At 44.5% G+C, this 18,657-nt stretch overlaps 3 protein-coding genes and 1 long non-coding RNA gene across 5 annotated transcripts in view; 2 read left to right on the top strand and 2 right to left on the bottom strand.

Annotated features, from left to right (window-relative positions):
- Positions 1-414: 414 nt before the first annotated feature.
- seraf (Schwann cell-specific EGF-like repeat autocrine factor) lies at positions 415-3,750 on the bottom strand. The gene is made up of 5 exons (XM_060053310.1): positions 3,292-3,750; positions 3,023-3,118; positions 2,659-2,763; positions 2,048-2,143; positions 415-873 (listed from the first exon to the last, which is right to left on the bottom strand). The coding sequence occupies exons 1-5, from the start codon at positions 3,518-3,520 to the stop codon at positions 734-736; spliced, it is 666 nt and encodes a 221-aa protein (XP_059909293.1). The 5' UTR covers positions 3,521-3,750; the 3' UTR covers positions 415-733.
- A 33-nt stretch (positions 3,751-3,783) lies between these two features.
- On the top strand, positions 3,784-5,524 carry LOC132458944 (uncharacterized). Its single transcript, XR_009526045.1, has 2 exons — positions 3,784-4,342; positions 4,607-5,524. It is a non-coding gene; the product is annotated as an uncharacterized LOC132458944 (long non-coding RNA).
- A 1,760-nt stretch (positions 5,525-7,284) lies between these two features.
- On the bottom strand, positions 7,285-14,176 carry LOC132458901 (transmembrane protein 106B-like). 2 transcript variants are annotated; one of them, XR_009526022.1, is made up of 9 exons: positions 14,027-14,176; positions 12,695-12,908; positions 12,441-12,504; positions 11,338-11,497; positions 10,318-10,458; positions 9,250-9,299; positions 8,999-9,052; positions 7,427-7,687; positions 7,285-7,396 (listed from the first exon to the last, which is right to left on the bottom strand). XR_009526022.1 is itself a non-coding variant. In XM_060053291.1 (8 exons), the coding sequence occupies exons 2-8, from the start codon at positions 12,891-12,893 to the stop codon at positions 7,561-7,563; spliced, it is 795 nt and encodes a 264-aa protein (XP_059909274.1). In that variant the 5' UTR covers positions 12,894-12,908; positions 14,027-14,176; the 3' UTR covers positions 7,290-7,560. The 2 variants fall into 2 exon arrangements, 1 of the variants encoding a protein (XP_059909274.1); XM_060053291.1 differs by having other exon boundaries at positions 7,290-7,687.
- Positions 14,177-15,853: 1,677 nt separating this feature from the next.
- The window catches only part of LOC132458832 (NACHT, LRR and PYD domains-containing protein 5-like), a 172,495-nt gene continuing 169,691 nt past the window's right edge, over positions 15,854-18,657 (top strand). The window contains exons 1-3 of the mRNA XM_060053142.1: positions 15,854-16,177; positions 17,519-17,615; positions 17,728-17,844. Of these exons, the coding sequence (XP_059909125.1) occupies positions 17,533-17,615; positions 17,728-17,844 (200 nt within the window). The 5' untranslated portion in view covers positions 15,854-16,177; positions 17,519-17,532. The remainder of the gene's footprint in view (positions 16,178-17,518; positions 17,616-17,727; positions 17,845-18,657) is intronic.

Raw genomic sequence — 18,657 nt, 5'->3', positions numbered from 1 at the left:
CATCACATATGTCGCACTAACTTTTGATGCGCATCATTTTAAAGCGCATTATCTTTTTGATGGAAAAAGGACTTATGATACTTTTCTATTCCGATTGAGCTGTTCTTCCACATCTATGCGAATCAGATGTGTCCGCATGTAAACGCGGAGTTACATGCACACTCACTGACGGCCGCATCGCCGTGCTGCGCCTGCGCTGCCACCCCCCCCCCCCCCCCCCCCCCCCCGCGCGCACCACACATTGGTCCTTGGTCTGTGGGAAACACTGGATGATCATGTTGTTTTGTGTGTTGATATGTTAAAGTACGATATCTATATTATGTTAGAGGTTTTGCTATGAACCAATGAAATGACGCAGACATGATGATCATGTCCCATAACGAATAAAATAAAAAATAAACGTTATTATCACAATTCTGTGTTTTCTTAAGTCCTTTATTCATGATGTTCAAAGTAAATGTCTACATACAAACATACATACATACATACATACATACATACGTACAGAGACAACGCACATATATGGACGTGTTTAATGACCAATCCTAGCACACAGGGTATATACACTGTGTTGTCAAACATGAATGAGCAAATCAAAAATGTATAAAAAAAACAGAACCCCCTCCCCCCCTATGGGTCCGTTAGTGACCTTTGACCTTGTGTCGGTAGTGGTACTTGGACCGCCTCTTAGTGACCTTTGACCTTATGTCGGTAGTGGTACTTGGACCTCCTCTTAGTGACCTTTGACCTTGTACAGGTAGTGGTACTGGGATCTCTTCTTCTCACAGTGGGGGCCTTCATGCGACGGGCGACAGCGGCACTTCTCAGGGGAGATACACTTCCCTCCGCTCAGACACGGCTGGCTGCACACGGCTGGGACGGACAGAGGGGTCTGGGTTAGACGAGAGGTCAGGGGTGCAGTTCACCAATCTTACCACCGGGGGCGATGCTGAACAGCCAACACAAGCCGTTTCAAAATCGCTCCTCTAGTGACATCACAAGTGGGAGTGTCCACCCAGAAGTCTGACTGGATAAAGATCAGCCTGCCCTTTGGTACAGTCCACACAGAGGTCTGATGGTTTAGACCACCCTGCTGTTTGGTACAGTCCACTGGGTAGACTGCTGGAGTGATGGTTTGTCATAGCTAATCAACATCACACCGGCTGGTGAAACAGGGGGCCTTTAAATAACTGCACGCATCCATCCATTACTACTATTTCCTGTTCCTGCATCTGGCCATGAAGTAAGAGAAGAAAAAAAAGGTTTATTAGATTGAGTGAGTGCTCGCGAACCCGTGGAGAACTCAGATTTCCAGATTCACAAGTTCCGCTGGGGAGTAGAAGGTGGCCGACTCAGCAGCGCTGTTTAAAACAAACCGAATGTTTTACATTTCCTCAGCTCACGCAGACTGCTGTTCTACGAATGCAATGGGATGCTCACATAAACACTGCGGATCCAATGTGTTTGTTCAAGGAAGCAACAGGTAAAGGAAAGGAAGGAAAGATAAAAGGAACAGAATGAGCTTCCATCCCTCCTTTTCTACTTCAGGAAATTCTCCCAGTGGTGCTAGCTGTGTGTATGTACCAGCCCATGTTCACTTAGGAACAAGTGTTCTCTCATCAGACAGGCAGACAGACAGACAGGCATCAAGACATCCGGGGAAACTTTGATTCAACCAAGAATATATTTTTACAGGCAGGCAGGCAGACTCAGATTTGGATACCGACCAGCAGACAGAAAGACAGGCAGCCGAAAGACGAGCTTTTGCCTGTCATTTGTCTTTTTTGTCTGATTGTCGACTGCCCGTCTACCTGGCTGTGTGTCTTTCTGCCTGTCTTTTGGCTCTCTGTCTTTCTGCCTTTCTTTTGGCTAACTGTCTTTCTGTCTGCCTGTCTGTCTGCCTTTCTTTTGGCTAACTGTCTTTCTGCCTGTCTTTTAGCTTATCGTATCCAATTCTGAGTAATAAAAGTCATTTTTTACAGGCATTTTTAACAGACGGACAGAAATATTCCCAGAGGGACAGGGCCGTTGCCAGGGTTACCCTTACCCGTGTGGCAGGCTCCGCCCACCCAGCCGTCCGGACAGCTGCAGATTCCCGGAGCCACGCAGCTGCCGCCGTTCCTGCAGCCCTGGGGACACACCGCTGCCATGGCAACCAGACCGCAGGTCATAACGCGGCCTCGGCCCCAAAAGGAAACAAACCTTCACCCCGCAGTATACGGTTACTAGGAAACATGTATATAAAGGGCCCCACAAACACACACCACGTAACACACACACACACAGTCAGGTCCCAATAAACACATCATGTAACACACACATACACAGGTCTGGGAAAAACACACATCATGTAACACACATACACAGGTCCCCACAAAACACACATCACAGAACAAACATATACACAGGTCTCCTCAAAACACACATCACGTAACACACACATACACAGGTCTGGGCAAAACACACATCATGTAACACACATACACTGGTCCCCACAAAACACAGATCACGACACACACATACACAGGTCTTGGCAAAACACACATCATGTAACACACATACACTGGTCTCCTCAAAACACACATCACAGGGGGGTTTACTGTCAGACGGCTGCAGGTTTTAAACTATTGTCATTGGTTAAAATGATAACCTTCTTACCTTCTTGGCACTTGTTCCCAGTCCAGCTGGAGAGGCAGAGGCACGTTGCCTTGCCGTGGAGCGCTTTGCACTCTCCTCCGTTCCAGCAGCCTTCTTCACACGTCACTGCCACACACAATACAACACAAACACAAACACAAACACAAACACAAACACAAACACAAACACGGACACACACACACACACACACACACACACACACACACACACACACACACACACACACACACACACACACACACACACACACACACACACACACACACACACACACACACAGTCAGTCGTTTCTTTGATCTCAGCCACGTATTAGTGCAAGAAAATAATTAGATGAAAGACACCGATCTGAAACGGATATACAAACCTTTATGACAGTATTTCCCGCCAAAGCCGGCAGGACATCCACACTTCCCCGGCCGGAGACACTGTCCTCCGTTCTTACATTTGGGAAAACAGTTGGCTGAACACAAGTGGAACATATGTCAGTATACGTTTTTGTGTGCCTTATCTACCGAAACGTCAAACATTAAAACATGGATGATACGACTACTATTTCATTTAATTAATTTGCTAAAAAAGGAAGTTTGGTCAAAACAAATCCACATGCTGTGTAACCGACGAGCGGAACATCACCATACTGGCAGGTCTCTCCCTCGTAGCCGCGCATGCAGAAGCAAGTGTTGTTCCGAATGCAGATCCCCGAGTGTTTACACGACGGCTCGCACTTCGCCTTCGGATCGAACACGAAGGGGTTCGCGACTCCTCGGGGTGCGTCGGAGCGCGAGGCGCACGGCCCAGTGAGCGCGGCCAGAAGCGCCAGGAGGAGCAGGGACCCCCCGGTGCCCAGACGCACGATCTGCATGGCGACACAGGTGAGAAAACTTTGTTGTGGAGAGAAATTGCAGAGATGTACGTCCTTTTTTTACACTTGCCGAGCTGCTGTTACCGTGCGTAAAGTTGCTGTGGTGGTGCGGAGATAGTTTGAGTGAGAGCGACTTGAGGAGGGGGCGGTGAAAATGATTGGGTCTCCCATTGTTCAATGTAGCTTCCTATAGCCCCCTCTCCTCGGACGGGGTAGGGGGCGCAGTGGGCGTATAGTACGCGCAATAGAGGAATCGGACAGACAAGGACCCCCCACAAAACAACGAAATACGTTATTCGTTTTTGTTCCACTTTTTACGCGAATGGCTAACAATGCGAAACCATGCACATCTCCATCATAGGGCAAATAAGTTGCACATTTACTTTCAAGCAAATAAAGTCCTTGATGAGAGCTCCGACTTCAATCGAAAGATTCCGACTGCATTAAGTCCTACAAGGATCAGACAAGTGAGACATTTGGAGCTTGGCTTCGAATCAAAATCTCGTGCTGGACGCCAGACCAGCGTGGCATTGGAAACGGACTCTTTTCAGTATTGATGGAGGTCTAACAGCACAGCGGACGCTATGTCCACACCAGCGACCCAGACACAGTCCCACTGGGATGTGGTGCACGTCTTTAGAGGTAGACAGAACAAGCTGTTGGATCTGGGGAGAGACGTGCAGAACGCAATGTGGAAATGCAATTTCCTCTCTGAGCGGAAAACTCAGCGATGTCTGTTACAGGACACCTCCATGTTGGCACACGGCCTACATGCCAAGTAGACGGTCTTGAAATCCTTCCAAGTCTTTTACCAATGTCTAGGTAAGTCCTATCACACTGCAGATACAATATTTATATTCATAGGATCTGGGATGGTTAGGACATAATAGTTCAGAGCAGAGGACACAGGTTATCCTAGAGTATAATACTTCCCTTAATAGTTTAAAACACAGCAGAAAGATCAAGAAGAAAACCCCAATAGTCCTTCTGTAATGTGGACACTTAATAGTCCACCCTCTCAGCCCCCGTGCGTAAAAGGCTGGGTCTTTGTTTCATCCGTTTTGTCGGTTGTTTTTCTCCAAACAGGTTTTTCACACACCGCTGACCTGGGTTCTCCGCGGTCGAAGCTGCTTGTACTTTGATGAGTGGAACAGATGTTGATCTACCTTCCGACTAGGCCTGCTCAGGGTTTACTTCATGGACGACCAACACCAGTAAAAAAAAAGTATTTACTACTTATAAGTAGCGCAGTAATATTAGTGGGCCTATTAAAAGTTAATTGATTGAAAAGATGTTACAGTTCTTACCATGTAGGCGCTGGTCCTCTTATTTGATCAGTTGAGCGTCTACCGGTTTCCTTTCCTTTCCATTTGCGCCACCCAGTGCGAGAATACGGTACAAAAACTCCAAACTCCAAACAATGATATTCAAAACTAGTTTTTTTTTTAATGATCTTTAAGGTCATGCAAAAACATTCACAACTACGTCGAGTCTTGGCAGTGTTCAGAAAAAAATAGATATTCCTTATCCCATCATTCTGGTAGATAATCCTCATTCTGTGTCCGACCTATGAAAATAACTCTTGTTGAAGTCCGCTAAACTCTTCTCTGAAGATAGAGTTATAACGTGAGAACTCATCCCATAGACATAACATTACATACAATGAGCATCAGACTGAAATATTGATAAAGTATACCAAGTATTTAAGATGATAGCCTACATAAATAGAATGACCCAAGGATGATTAAAATCACATTGAAAGATTAAAATTACATTGATGAAACAAAACCCACAAAGATGATTTGTTACAATAATACATCTCAAAACGTTAAGAGGGGAAAAAAACACCAAAGAGAAAAATTATAATCGCAAAGGAGCCGGAATAACATTATTAAAGAAACATCCGACGCTAACGTTATTACAAATTGAATTTCCCCCTGGAGGACAGAAACTATAACGAATAAAAGCAAACTATGTGTCTGGTCAGTTCATCATTCTTAAAAAGACAGAGATACAGTGACTCATACTCTTATTGAAGGAACCTTCCCCTAGGGTTAGGGTTAGTCTTACCCTAACCGCCTAACCCCATGACAATATATTTAAAAAGAGGTGATGAAACGTGTAAAAACAGAGTCAAATTATATTTGGTCATTCCTAAAAACAGCTCCATGGATTTAAACATATTATTATTTTTCAATAATGACTTAGTTGTGCTTGTTTGGCCACAGAGCTGGAATGTTTTAAACCAGAAACATCAGGTTGAATTGATGTGTAATGGTTTCCTTTATCAAGCTAAAGTGCATCACACGTGTGTGTATTATAGTACGTTTCTGAAGGTAACAAAACAATTAAAATCAAGGAGCGCGATACAACCTTAAGACAACATGACATTGAGATACTGATCCCCTTATCAGCCTATTTCCACATTCATAGCCTCGACCTTGAAAATCCTGTTAGGGAGCGCGACCTGCCCAGAAGGTCATCTCATCTTGTATTTCACTTAAAGGAAAAATCCTGTGTAAAATGGATCTGGAATATGTTTAGTATGATAACGAGTTGGAATGTTAGTTTGGGAGCAAAAAAGCCATGTAGACACATTCTTAAGTTGGCTGTTTTTAGCTGATTCTACCAAAACACTATAAACATGGAACGATGGGGGCTGTGTTATGGTAAAAACTAAATCGTTATTTTAAACCATTTTAAATGCTAGAAGTAGCCCTACTCTTCTTTGCATTATAAGGGTCTTAACATATAAAACAAGGCATTGATAACTTTGTAAGTGCACAGATTATTTATTAAAAAGGACATTTTATACACACAATACCATCAGTAGTGAATACCATCACCCGTCGACGCCATCTTGTTTTTAAGACTCGATAAGTAGATTGGCGACCACAGAGCTTGCGTGTTGTTCACGGATGTCACAAGCTCTGTGTTCCTCAATCTACCTCTCGAGTCTTAAAGACAAGATGGCGTCGACGGGTGAACTACTGATGGTATTGTGTGTATAGAAATGTCATTTTTAAGTTATCAATGCCTCGTTTTATATGTTAAGACCCTTATTATACTACCAAAGAAGAGTCGGGTTACTTCTAGCCTTTTAAGTGGTTTAAAATAACGATTTAGTTTTTACTATAACACATGCCCCCATCGTTCCAAGTTTATAGCGTTTTGGTAGAATCGGCTAAAAACAGCCAACTTAAGAATACGCACTTTTTTGCTCCCAAACGAACATTCCAACTCGTTATCATACTAAACACATCCCAGGTCCATTTTACACTGGATTTGTTCTTTAAGGCCACCCTCTTCTCTGATTGGCTCAGAATGAAAACCCTGTGATGTCGCTTCCCGCACAAAAAGACAATGCTGGTGAAATCCCATGACACCGAGCCGTCCAATCAGAAATCAGATGGATTTTAAGTGTTCAGCTCACTTTTTTAAAAATATCAAAACAACCCTGCAAAAATAAAATTGACCCGGTTCGTTTCCCTGTTAAATGTAACTGTGAAGATCTGAATGGCATCTTCACTGTTTTTAAACGTGTTTTAAAAGATTAACGTGCTCCTGTCTGGCTGGTTAGCCGCGATAGTCCGCAGCTGTGGCTCGTGGGCTAATTGAGCCACACCCATTCTGGTGCTCTTTAAGAGGGCCAGAGTTTTAGACTGGGAGGGGGGAGTTGTGCAAGTGACTCGACAGTTGTGCTGTGTTTTAAGTAAAGAGATGCTTTTTAACAACAATTTGCGTGAAGAAAGCTCTTTTTCACAGTAACCATGGGGCCGGCTGCCATGGTAACAGGAACCCTTGGAACTTGTTACCATGGTACCCTTTAACATGGTACCCGGTAGCGTGGTAACATGGTACCATGGTAGCGGGTACCTTGGGATCCGTTACCATGGGCCCCGTTACCATGGGACCCGTTACCATGGTACCCATTACCATGGTACCCGCTCCCATGGGACCCGTTACCATGGTCCCAGCTACCATGGGACCCGTTACCATGGTACCCGTTACCATGGTACCCGCTCCCTGGGCGTCGCTGCTCATTTGTAGACCTGCACGTGCCCGTGCCCGTGCAGGGAGGTGGTGTTCCCCCCGCAGTCGACGTACTGGTACATCTCCTGGGACACCTGCTCCGCGTGGCCGAAGTACGACGTCGTCACGGTAACCCTGAGGAGGACATTGACGTTCAGGGTCGTTCAGCCGTAGGGGGTGAGTCATCGTTCACTAGGACACACCGCTGACAGCGGTGATCGAACCCGGAACCTCCAGGCTGAACAGACTCTTCATAATCCCACACACAGCATCCAAGATAATCGACACCCCACCCCGGCCCGTCGGAAGCAAATGAACTTGCTATCGCACGCCTGGCACGTGTAATAGTCAGCAGCCCTGAACACCCCCTTAACCAATTCTTCATATTACTCCCATCTGGCCGCAGATATAGGGTACTAGACTTTGTGCCCTCAGCCATCATAGCAGTGAACAAAATTATGTAGATCTTTCATCACTGTATTTTGTCCATGTCATGTTTATTTGTGGTAAGAGGGTTTGTTATCTGTCATGTGGGGGTCATGTGTGGATGTTTTGATTGCTGCTGTCTATGTGTTTTTATATGTTTTTCTGTTCAATATGTGGGAAGAGCGTTTGTCTGTTATCTGTTGTGTATGTGGGAAGAGAGTTTATTTGTTATCTGTGTGCTAAACAGTGTTGCTACACCGTGTTAGCTGCCCTGAAACCAACTTGACTGTGTGAAAACAATTATCCCCTTGGGGACATTAAAGAACCGACCTAACTAACTAACTAAGTATCCTCCCCCCAGTCTCAGGGATTTCGTCCGCTTGGCTTCTGGGTTTGTTATCGTTCTGGCATGCTGGTCGTGGGTTCAAAGGCCGGGGGTCAAACCGTGTGTGGGAAAGGCCTTCACCAGCGTCGTCGTGACGACAGTGTGTAGGAAAACTGCAGAGGATCCCTCAACTCATGTCAGAAGGATGCAGGACTAGTTAGGAACAACAAATACCTAGTACGCAGACGACATACCTAAGGTACTGAGACCTTAAAGTGCTGTACCCTTTTGATGAGCTGCGTTCTAGCATTTATATTTAGTGGCCTAACACTTTTATCCAAGGCGACTTACAATAAGTACATTTGTCAGAAGAGAAACAACAATATATCTCTGTCGGTACAGTATGGATGATCATAGAACAAAGTGCCAAGCAATAGCAACCGCTAGGTTAACCCATTGCTACCAAGATCCATTACTACACAATGCTAAGTACTATTTTTAAATGGCAGGAGGCAAACCATACGATGAGTAAGAGGGGTGGGGGCAGAGCTTATCTCTGCTTACTCCCAGGCTTTCCTTCCTGACATCTCTAAAATGCTGATGGGCGTGTAGACTGCCTACAAAAGTCTGTTTAGAGAATATGTGTGCACAGGATTTGAGAAAACGAGGAAGTGTGCATTGTTAAAAATACTCACTGCATCATGACCACGATGTTGTGGACTCTTATGGACGGCAAGGTGCAGTAATCACTGTGAACAAAAAAACATGGTTTATGTTATCACATTTAACTGGTTCTAAAGGCACCATGAAAATGACCTTGGTTACATATTTCCTTCGTCCCTGTTATGCATTTCTACCACAAACTACGTGTGGACATCACTACGAGCATTGGCAATCCTGCCACTTTGGCCAAATCTTTCACGTAACTTCTTGGGTCAATACTTACAACATGTAGCTCATCTCATCGGCGATGGTGGTGGGAACGGTGTAGTCGATCTGGAAGGTTTTACAAAGTAAATGGACTGTATTTATACAGCTCTTTTCTAACCAGTGGCCGCTCAAAGCGCTTTACAATATTGACTAACATTCACCCGTCCATGCACACATTCACACACCGACGGAGGTGTCAACCAAGTAGGGAGACAGCCAGCTCGTCAGGAGCAGTCAGGGTGAGGGGTCTCGCTCAGGGACACCGCAACACTCTGCTAGGAGGAGCCGGGGATCGAACCAGCAACCTTCCGGTTACCAGCCGACACGCTCTGCCTCCTGAGCCTCATGCCTCCTTGAGCCACGTGCCGCCTGAGAGAAACACTTCAGTACGGGTTCATGTTGGAAAGAAGCAATGAGGCATCCAGACTTTGCAGAGCGTGACTGAGTGTCCCCGACATTTCGCTGGTTTTATCTTGGGAAACTGTTGAGTCATGGGCTGATGGCCCAGGGCTGACACTGCCTCCAACAACAGACGCACTCTTTAGCTCGAAATAAGACAGTGGCTGCTGGAATATGGGGAGAATGTTTAGGATTATTTGTTTTAAAAGGCGGATTAATGGCAGTAGTCATAGGAGTAAGTACTGAGGTGTCACACTGGGACAAAGGGAGTCAGACGAAGAGGTAGCGAGCTAGCAGTACCACAGGTCTCTGTAGGTATTTAGCATGTGTAAGTCAGCGCAGACTGCCTCGGCAACCATTGTTCCCAAAGCAAGCCTTGTTCAAACACAATGATTATCTTAGTTCAGCCGGAGGGCAAACACTGTAAAGGCCCAGTGTTTACCACCACATTTCTCACGAGCCGTTTCAAAATCGATGTTAATGTAATGACATCACAAGGGGGAGTGTCCTCCCAGATGAATGACAGACGGACGGGCCTACCACTAGGTAAAGTCCCCAAATGAGGTTGACGGTCGATCTTTCCATCTTACATCTGCTTATTTGGATCAACACCACACTATAAACTTTTGCCCTTTAAGAACCACTGCGGTGTGTGTGTGTGCTTGTGCGTGTGTGTGTGAGATACCTGTTGCTTGCCCAGCGGTGCGATCATGGTACTGTTGTTGATCCTGGCCTTGCCGATCACCGTCTTGGAGAACTGGACCTGGGCCGTGATGTTGGTCAGGGAGATGGCGTAGTAGTTGTTGTTGGTGATGTTCAGAGTGTTCTGGAAGGGGAGGATGGATTGAATTGAAAATGTTTTTATTTCAAACAAGTAAAAAAAGAAAGAAAAAAAAAATCTATAATAAACAATAAAATGAAATGATGAAACAAGTGGACAGTTACAATAAAGTAATATTTACACACAATGAAAACCACAAATGAAAATAAACTAGTATGAAGAACTGAGGAACAAAGAGTTCTGGTTTCCGAAGACCCTTCAGTGGAGGAAGGTGGAGCGGTTGGAGGCAGGTGACTTACAATAAGTACATTAAGGTTCGCCATAGGGCTGGGTAAAAAAATAATCGATTTCATCGATTTCATTTAAACTTGCAATATCGATTCATAGGGCATGAGATCGATTTCTTTTTTTTTGTTACCATTATTATTATTTTTGCACTTTAATAAACAATGGCTTAATGCAATTTGCAGTGATGGAATGTTTTAGTTCAAGTAGAATTTCGCTTGCAATTCCTTTCTAATTTCAAAATTGCACTTTTGAGACTTGAGACAGTTTAGTTTACAGCTCAAGTTTAAACTGTCCAATTTACAAGTTTGCACTTTTGTTTAAGATGAAGAGAAAAAATAAAGTACATTTGTATTTTGTAACACAGTTGAGCCATCTTCATTATTTAAGAGCAGATTGAATCTAATCTAATCGTGATTAATCGATTCAGAACCTTATGAATCGAAATCACATCGATTTAGGAAATTGAACTCTGAACAAGTGATTTTGAGTCTTAAGTATCTCATTTATTGATGACTTTAATCCCAAAAATAAGAAATATACAATAATATGAATAAGGAGAACGTTTCTAAAAGATGAAAATCGATGTTGCACCATACGCTTTATTATAAACGCACCAGATGAAGTTCGACGGCTTACCGTGATGTTGAGGAAGACGATCCTCTGGTCCGAGTCGTAGGAGACGAACGCCGACTTGACGCCCACGTAGGAGACGTCGATGGTGCGGGGGAACAGGAAGAAGACGGCCAGGCTGGACAGCAGCAGACAGATGGACACCGAGATGGTGACGTACAGCTTCCTGTGGAGCCGACCGACGCGCGTTGAGGTTATGTATCGTACGCCATGGACAGTCAACAGTGTTGTCACGACCCCCACTCGTATATTCAAAATGGCTCTCTTGTCTAGGCAGGAGTCGCGGCATTAAACCACAGCTGGCAGACGACGAGCATCCGGCCACGTGAGTAGTGAAAAATTATGCATCTTAAAATGAAGGCATTCACATTGGCTACCGGTCATCCAAGTTTGGGAACCCCTGCTTTAGCATATCCCTCTTACTTACTCTCTTGTTAAGGGATAGCCCAAGCGTTGGGGTAAACGGTAGCCTGTCTCGTTTGGTTATTGTTTTCCATGTAACATAGACTAACACTTGACAAACATCCACGACAAAGGGTCGGTCCCGTTCCCCGTAGGAATCCTTAATCCAGGTACTGTCCTTGTATTAGGGTGAATAGGCTTTAAATAGTCTTGGTTTCTGAGTGTAACCAAGCCTGGGCACCATGCTGTCTATTCAGACACCATCTTGCTTCTGTCCACCATCTTGGATCCGTTAGGTGACCGCTATACGGCACCTGTTAAGTGTAACTTATAACTTGTAACGTCTCGACCTCTGTTCTTGTGTCACTCAGTTACTAACAAGCTATCCTTACATTATATAACATAATAGTTGAGACCTTCCCGCCCACCACAAGAACCTGAACCTTCTAGTACATCTGGTTTGTTTAGCAGAGGCCTTTAGCCATGCAGTCTTCTCAGAGACATGACCCCGAGGACCAGGTGGGGTCAGGTGTCTCTGCCTGGGGGAGACTTACAGGTGAGGTGGGAGACTTGGGGTGGGAGTCCTCATCGCTCACCACTACGCCAACAACATATTCTTATCGGAGAAAGGCTCTGGCGCTTTGCTTTAGAGTTCCTTCCTCAATCGATCGCAGAGCTCCAGCTCTGGAACGAAGTTTAATACTCACGTTCTGCTCGGTCTGAGTCGCTGGTCGCTGTATGGAATCAGAGCCACAAGCTGGTTTTCCTGTCCTGAAAACGAGGGTAACATCGCGCGATAACATGTTAGTATTACAAAACGGTAGTACATTGCATCGCTGAGGAGGTTTTAGGACCAGACTGAGGAAAGGCTTGTACTAGAAGCAGCGATTACTGATGCAATTGTGGTTTGAATTTTAAAATGGTCAAGAATCATCTTGCGGACGACGAGATGAACACTCACCCCGCGGTATTCTGCCGGTGCCCTGGCACGTGGGGCAGGTGACGCTGTCCCGCCCGGTGAACTCGACGTAGGGGAACTGAGACACGTCTCCGTGCTTCCCGTCCTCCTCGCCGTGCGTGTCCGTGGACTCTGCGTTGGTCGTGAGCGCGTCCTGGCCGTCGTCGCCGGGCTTGGCCGTACGGGAGCGGGACGAGCCCATGGTGTGTCCGTGTGTCTGTGTGGGGGGCAGAGGGAGTGCGGTGGCTTTAGGAGGCACGCCACTCCGCTCGCTGGATCACATGCGTGGCCGAGGACGGAATGTGGGATCGGTTCTGGCCGACTGACAGAAAGCCTCTCCGGTAGTCAACAAGTATGTTTCAAAGTGCAATGCATGCCAAAAAGAAGGGCGATACCGTCCATGATTCGTCATTTAAGATGCAAGAAATAATAGTAAGCAATAGGGATATGCTAAAGCAGCGGTTCCCAAACTTGGATGACCGGTAGCCAATGTGAATGCCTTCATTTTAAGATGCATCATTTTTCAAGAAGGATGTAGATGTTTTTTTTGAGTCTCAATAATTTAATAATATAAAAACTACAATTTATAAGAGACACAGAAAATAGTCACCTGAGCATTAAATCAACACAAAGTAGTTTACAGTGCTTAATTTGCAGTTGTTTAGATGCATATTATGAACTAGGTGACAACTAATAATATAAATTGAATATACCAATATTTAACATTTTTTTTCCCATTTTCTCCACTACAAATAAAAATATGGAGTCTATTGGTTGGAGGATATAACGTAACTCGTATATCCCAACTTATAAAACGTGAAATATTTATTATCATTTTTTTTATCATCCTTTTCTGGGAAATAATTCAAGGCCCGGTACCAACGGGTCCACGGACCGGCTCCGGTCCGGGGACCAGGGGTTGAGGACCCCTGCCCTAAAGGGTAGTTCCACCCAGTGTGTGTGTGTATTGTTCAAACCCCGGTGCGTCTGTGCCCCAGCCGCCATGGCTGTGCGTAACACGAGTACACAATGTACTAACAGGACCTGTTATTCCGCACGGTGGGCACATTGTTACATTCAATTCACGGTCTACATCTACGAAGCCTTATATTTGCATTATGCACAATGTCATCATTGGCAGCGTTTAAATTAAAAAAAAATATATGCCATGGCCCTTGCGGAGTCACCTGGGCTCTATGGTCTATATAACGTAACGTTAAGCCGATGGGGACACGCTTCGAGCTCCGTACGCTGGGTTCATTGTCTAGATTTAGCACAACGACCTTCAAGTCTCGTTTTTATATTCTAAAATAGCATGTGGTGTGCGTATCTTACCGTTTATCCGCTCTTTTGTCTATTGGGTATTTGCCATTCGATCGCAGCGCTGTTTGTTGTGGTGGACGAATAGCAGCCCCGCGAAGCACCCGCCTCCCCTCCTCTCCTGATTCGATGAGCGAGTTAAGCGGGGGACGCTGATTGGTGCAGGTGATTTCTGTGCATCGGCTCTCTTTTTATAACAGTTGTTGCGTGTTGTTGGTTTGCTTTAAAATAAACGCCTTCCAAATACTTCGGCTTGGACTTGTCTTTCAGTAGGGTTAAATATGACTGATGAGATCCTTGTTTTTCACATCGTCAAGTCCATATAAAGTAACATAGGTTATGATAAAATATAATAATGATAAAATATAATAATAATATAGGAGTGTTGAAGTCAGAAATATACCCCCCCCCCCCCCCCCCCCTCCTTTGTAATACTTTTCATTCTGGTCTGCATGTCTTTTCAAGTAATATGTTGTGTTATAGTATGTTCATCAGAGGTTGATTTAATCCTGCAGTTTATCCACTGACCAGAAGATGGTAGTGTTATTCCGTGGGTTTGTGCCTCAGAGGCGAGACTGTTAAAGACAGCACACACACAATGTTGTAGCAAATTGTTACATTAGTTTACCTGATTTGTTTCTAACAGAGACTATTCTAGACCCTCTGACACAAACCAATCTAAACAATGTTCAAATTGGCTCAAAAACAAAGGTGTGCTCTCCGGACCATGAGAGTATATAGGCCCTGGTAAACCAGTAATGGAGCAGACTTAGACATAGACATAGATAGACATAGATAGAGCTCCAGGAGCCAGCAAACGGCAACAATCCCTTCTCCTCCATGCTGTGGTTCAGTCCGACAGCTCATTGGTCAATGGGCAGCAGCTCATTCGCATCAATGCTACAGACACCAGAAACAGCGCATTCTGAAGGGACTGAAACAGAGGGTAGCGATAGACGATATTTTCTTTGTCAGCTTGGGGCGGGTTTTCAGTGGGTTAAGGCTGGCAGGTCTCTCCTGTGTGCGCACGTGTGTGTGTGTGTGTGTGTGTGTGTGTGTGTGTGTGTGTGTGTGTGTGTGTGTGTGTGTGTGTGTGTGTGTGCGTGTGCGTGTGCGTGTGCGTGTGTGTGTGTGTGGTGCGCATGTGTGTGTGTGTGTGTCAGTGTTTGTGGGTGTGTTTTTGTGTGCATAAGCAGTACAGGTAAACCAGTAATCCTATTTAGTTAGTCAATGATTGATTAATGACCGCTCTTGATTAATGACCGCTACATGTCTGGTTTCAGGTGTTTCTGACAGCGTGGATAAGATCTCTTTACTATGGTACTATGGTACTATTGTTTGGTGTGCTGTTTCCTAACTCTGAAAAGTCTTTAGTCTTTTTCTTCTCCTTCAAATTAATAAAAGTGTTTCCTTAGCTTTCATCAGATTGTATTTCGATAGGTTGGGAGTCACATAATTTCAAAGCAGATGATACAAAGTACAGCAGAATTCAATACCCTTGACGTAGTTTAAGTTCCACTGTTTTAACCTCGACCATCATGACTGGGTCGTGGTGGTTTTATAGCTTTATATGGAACTCCTCAATTACAATTAGGGCATTTAGCAGACGCTTTTATCCAAAGCGACTTGCATCGGTTAATACACACATTGACACACCGAGGGCAGAGTCAACCATGCAAGGCGACAGCCAGCTCGTCAGGAGCAGTTAGGGTTAAGTGTCTTGCTCAGGGACACAACGACACTCAGCTAGGAGCTGGGGATCGAACTACTAACCTTTCGGTTTCAAGAGAACTGCTCTACCTCCTGAGCTAATACGATATAAGCCCAACCCCCTCCTCAAACCGTTGCTGTGTCTTAATTTATCACTTGACACAGATTATGGGTGTGTGTTCCGGTGAAGCCCAATCATCGTTCTAGGTGTAGTTAGCTGTATTCAAAGCCTCCTTCCTCATTCGATCTGTTTTCACTAAGGAGCCCAGCAGCTCAATCTTTATTCTCAGAACCTTTAGAACCGTGTTAATGTTCTGTCTCGGTTCTAAACACTTCCTTTGTGTTTTGGCTTGCACCTGAATCTCTTCCTTCAATGGATCTTACTTTCCATCCTTTTGTGCTTTTATATTTTCATACGACACGGGCAGCACACATTTTCACCACAGAGAAGATAAGGTAAAGTTTGCGAAATGTCATGTTCCCTTGAGATTATTGGTCATAAATTCTCACTGTATTCATATATTCTAAATTAATCTGTTACCAGTCCCGGTTAAATATTTCCAGGTTCCTGCTGTAAAAGAGTCAATGATCTCAGAGAGACACCCTGTCTGAATAGAGAATATGGGTCAGAACATCAATAACTAATTTCAATGTGTTGAGGGCATTTTTATATGGAACCTCTGATCCAGGATCAGAACAGAACTCACATTGGGTTCCAATGGAAAACGGTTTAGATTAAAACATTCCCTGTTTTGTGCTGAAAGGACGAGTTGTGATGATCTCTTTGACTGTATGAGTATAGTGTGCTTTGGAGGTTTATTGGCACATTAGTGACTTATTGTTGGTTTTATGAGCGTCGATAACGGTTTAGTACCCTGATCTTTACACTCTTGATGCCAGTGACTCCACTCTGGGGAAGAGACGTTTCAGTGGTTCCCGTTGCTCACAGGTGAGCACTCTGTTGTGGTCAGACCGTACCATCTAGCAGATAAAAGGGGGGAAACGGGAGTCTTCTTCAATACTGTATTTACTTAAAAAATGGAAACACAAATTATTAATATTTTCACTTGGTAAATTATTCGTTTTTATTTGATAGCAATAATCGATGAGTATTCATACTTTAATATGGATCCCCACTTTGTTTTTAATCATGGTATGTCCCAGCTCTTATTTAAACTCCTCCATTGAGAGTTAACAATGGGTGGCTGTCTCTTGGGCTGGGGACACCATAATGAATCCTCCTTCTCCTGTAAGCGCATCTAGACAAGTTATATTTGTTTTGCTGTTTGGTTTTCTTATCAATCCATTAGCCCGCTGTAAATATTAAGCTAAAGTGAAAGAGCTCTAGAAACATTTTTTGATTAATTTCACCTTTTTTCATACAGCATCACCAGCACTGCTGGTGCAGGCCAGGTGTGAGCAGTTGAGAGTGGCAGGCAAAGCACAGAGACAGACAGGGGGGGTGGCCGACGTGTGTGTGTGTGTGTGTGTGTGTGTGTGTGTGTGTGTGTGTGTGTGTGTGTGTGTGTGTGTGTGTGTGTGTGTGTGTGTGTGTGTGTGTGTGTGTGTGTGAGAGTACAGGTAGAACAGTTATCCTCTTTAGTTAGTTAATGATTGATTAATGACAGCTCTTACTCAAGATCCAGGTCTGTGTCCTGGTTTGATCTGAGGTGTTTCTGACAGCGTGGATACGTTTCAATAGATCTCCTTACTATGTTTGTTTGCCCTCTCTACAATTTCCTGTCTGGTACTCAAATACAATCCACAGAAACAATATGGAGTTGTGTTTGTGTCCAGGTCTCCAGTCTACTATGGATGAGGAGAGAGAGGAGGAGGGTCCTATCTCTAAGACCACTCTGTCTGGGGAACATGGCCACCGGAGCAAAGCTAAGAGGTAAGAAGAGGATCTCTCTGTCTGTGACTGTTGACCATCTCAGAGCTCAGCAGTGATGCATCATGACTCCATCATTAGTCTGGGTAACAGCTGTGTGTGTGTTGTGTTGAAGCCCAGAGCAGCAGGAGAGAGCCGACTCCCCTGGACCCAGCTGTGTCTCCATGAAGAGTGACCGGTCTATGGGTTTTCCTCTTAACTTTAAAGATGGACGCCCCTTCAGAGAGGAGAGGTAGGAGTTTCTAACAGACGATGAACAGACCAGTTAAATGTTATCAGACTCCACCGATACTGATGCTTACAAGATAGGAAAAATATTCTCTGTCTGTCTGTCTGTCTGTCTGTCTGTCTGTCTGTCTGTCTGTCTGTCTGTCTGTCTGTCTGTCTGTCTGTCTGTCTGTCTGTCTGTCTGTCTGTCTGTCTGTCTGTCTGTCTGTCTGTCAGTTAACAATGTTGGTGTAGGCCTATTACAAATATTTATGTGGGTAGGCTACTCCAACCTTGTTGCTGATCGATATGTAACCAGTTATTTGTATATAAATTATTGATTGCATTTTTCATAAATAGTTGGATGGAATCTGTTTCTTAAGCAATAAAATTGAACTGTATTGTTTTCTAGGCCAACGTACATTTACTATGTTGTTGCTATTATATGTTATATGGAGCAATCTTTCATATTTATGAAGTTAACTAATACTTCCATGGTCGGTAAACAATGCGACTGCAATCGCTCAGACCTCTCGCTTATGATCCTACAATGCTAACAATGATAAAAACAAGAATATTTCTGCATCCGGTGCTTCATGAACGAGGGCGTGGCTAGGCTCCCATGATGCGGAAGCATCATGGCTCCTTGATGTTGCCCTGCGCCATTGAGCAGTTTACATAGGAATGAATGGGCGCCATTTTGGAATCCGGTGTCCATTCTATAATACGTCCATGATCCACAATCTGCGATTTGACCGTTTTGAGTACACCATCCGGGTCCTTTCAGTAAAATAATTTTCGCCCGATCTGAATTGGAACGCCCTACGTACTTAAACTA

Source organism: Gadus macrocephalus, chromosome 6 (assembly GCF_031168955.1).
Source record: "Gadus macrocephalus chromosome 6, ASM3116895v1".
Classification (NCBI taxonomy): Eukaryota; Metazoa; Chordata; class Actinopteri; order Gadiformes; family Gadidae; genus Gadus; species Gadus macrocephalus.
Note: the sequence above shows the minus strand (reverse complement) of the source record. Positions and strands in the feature narration are given on the sequence as shown.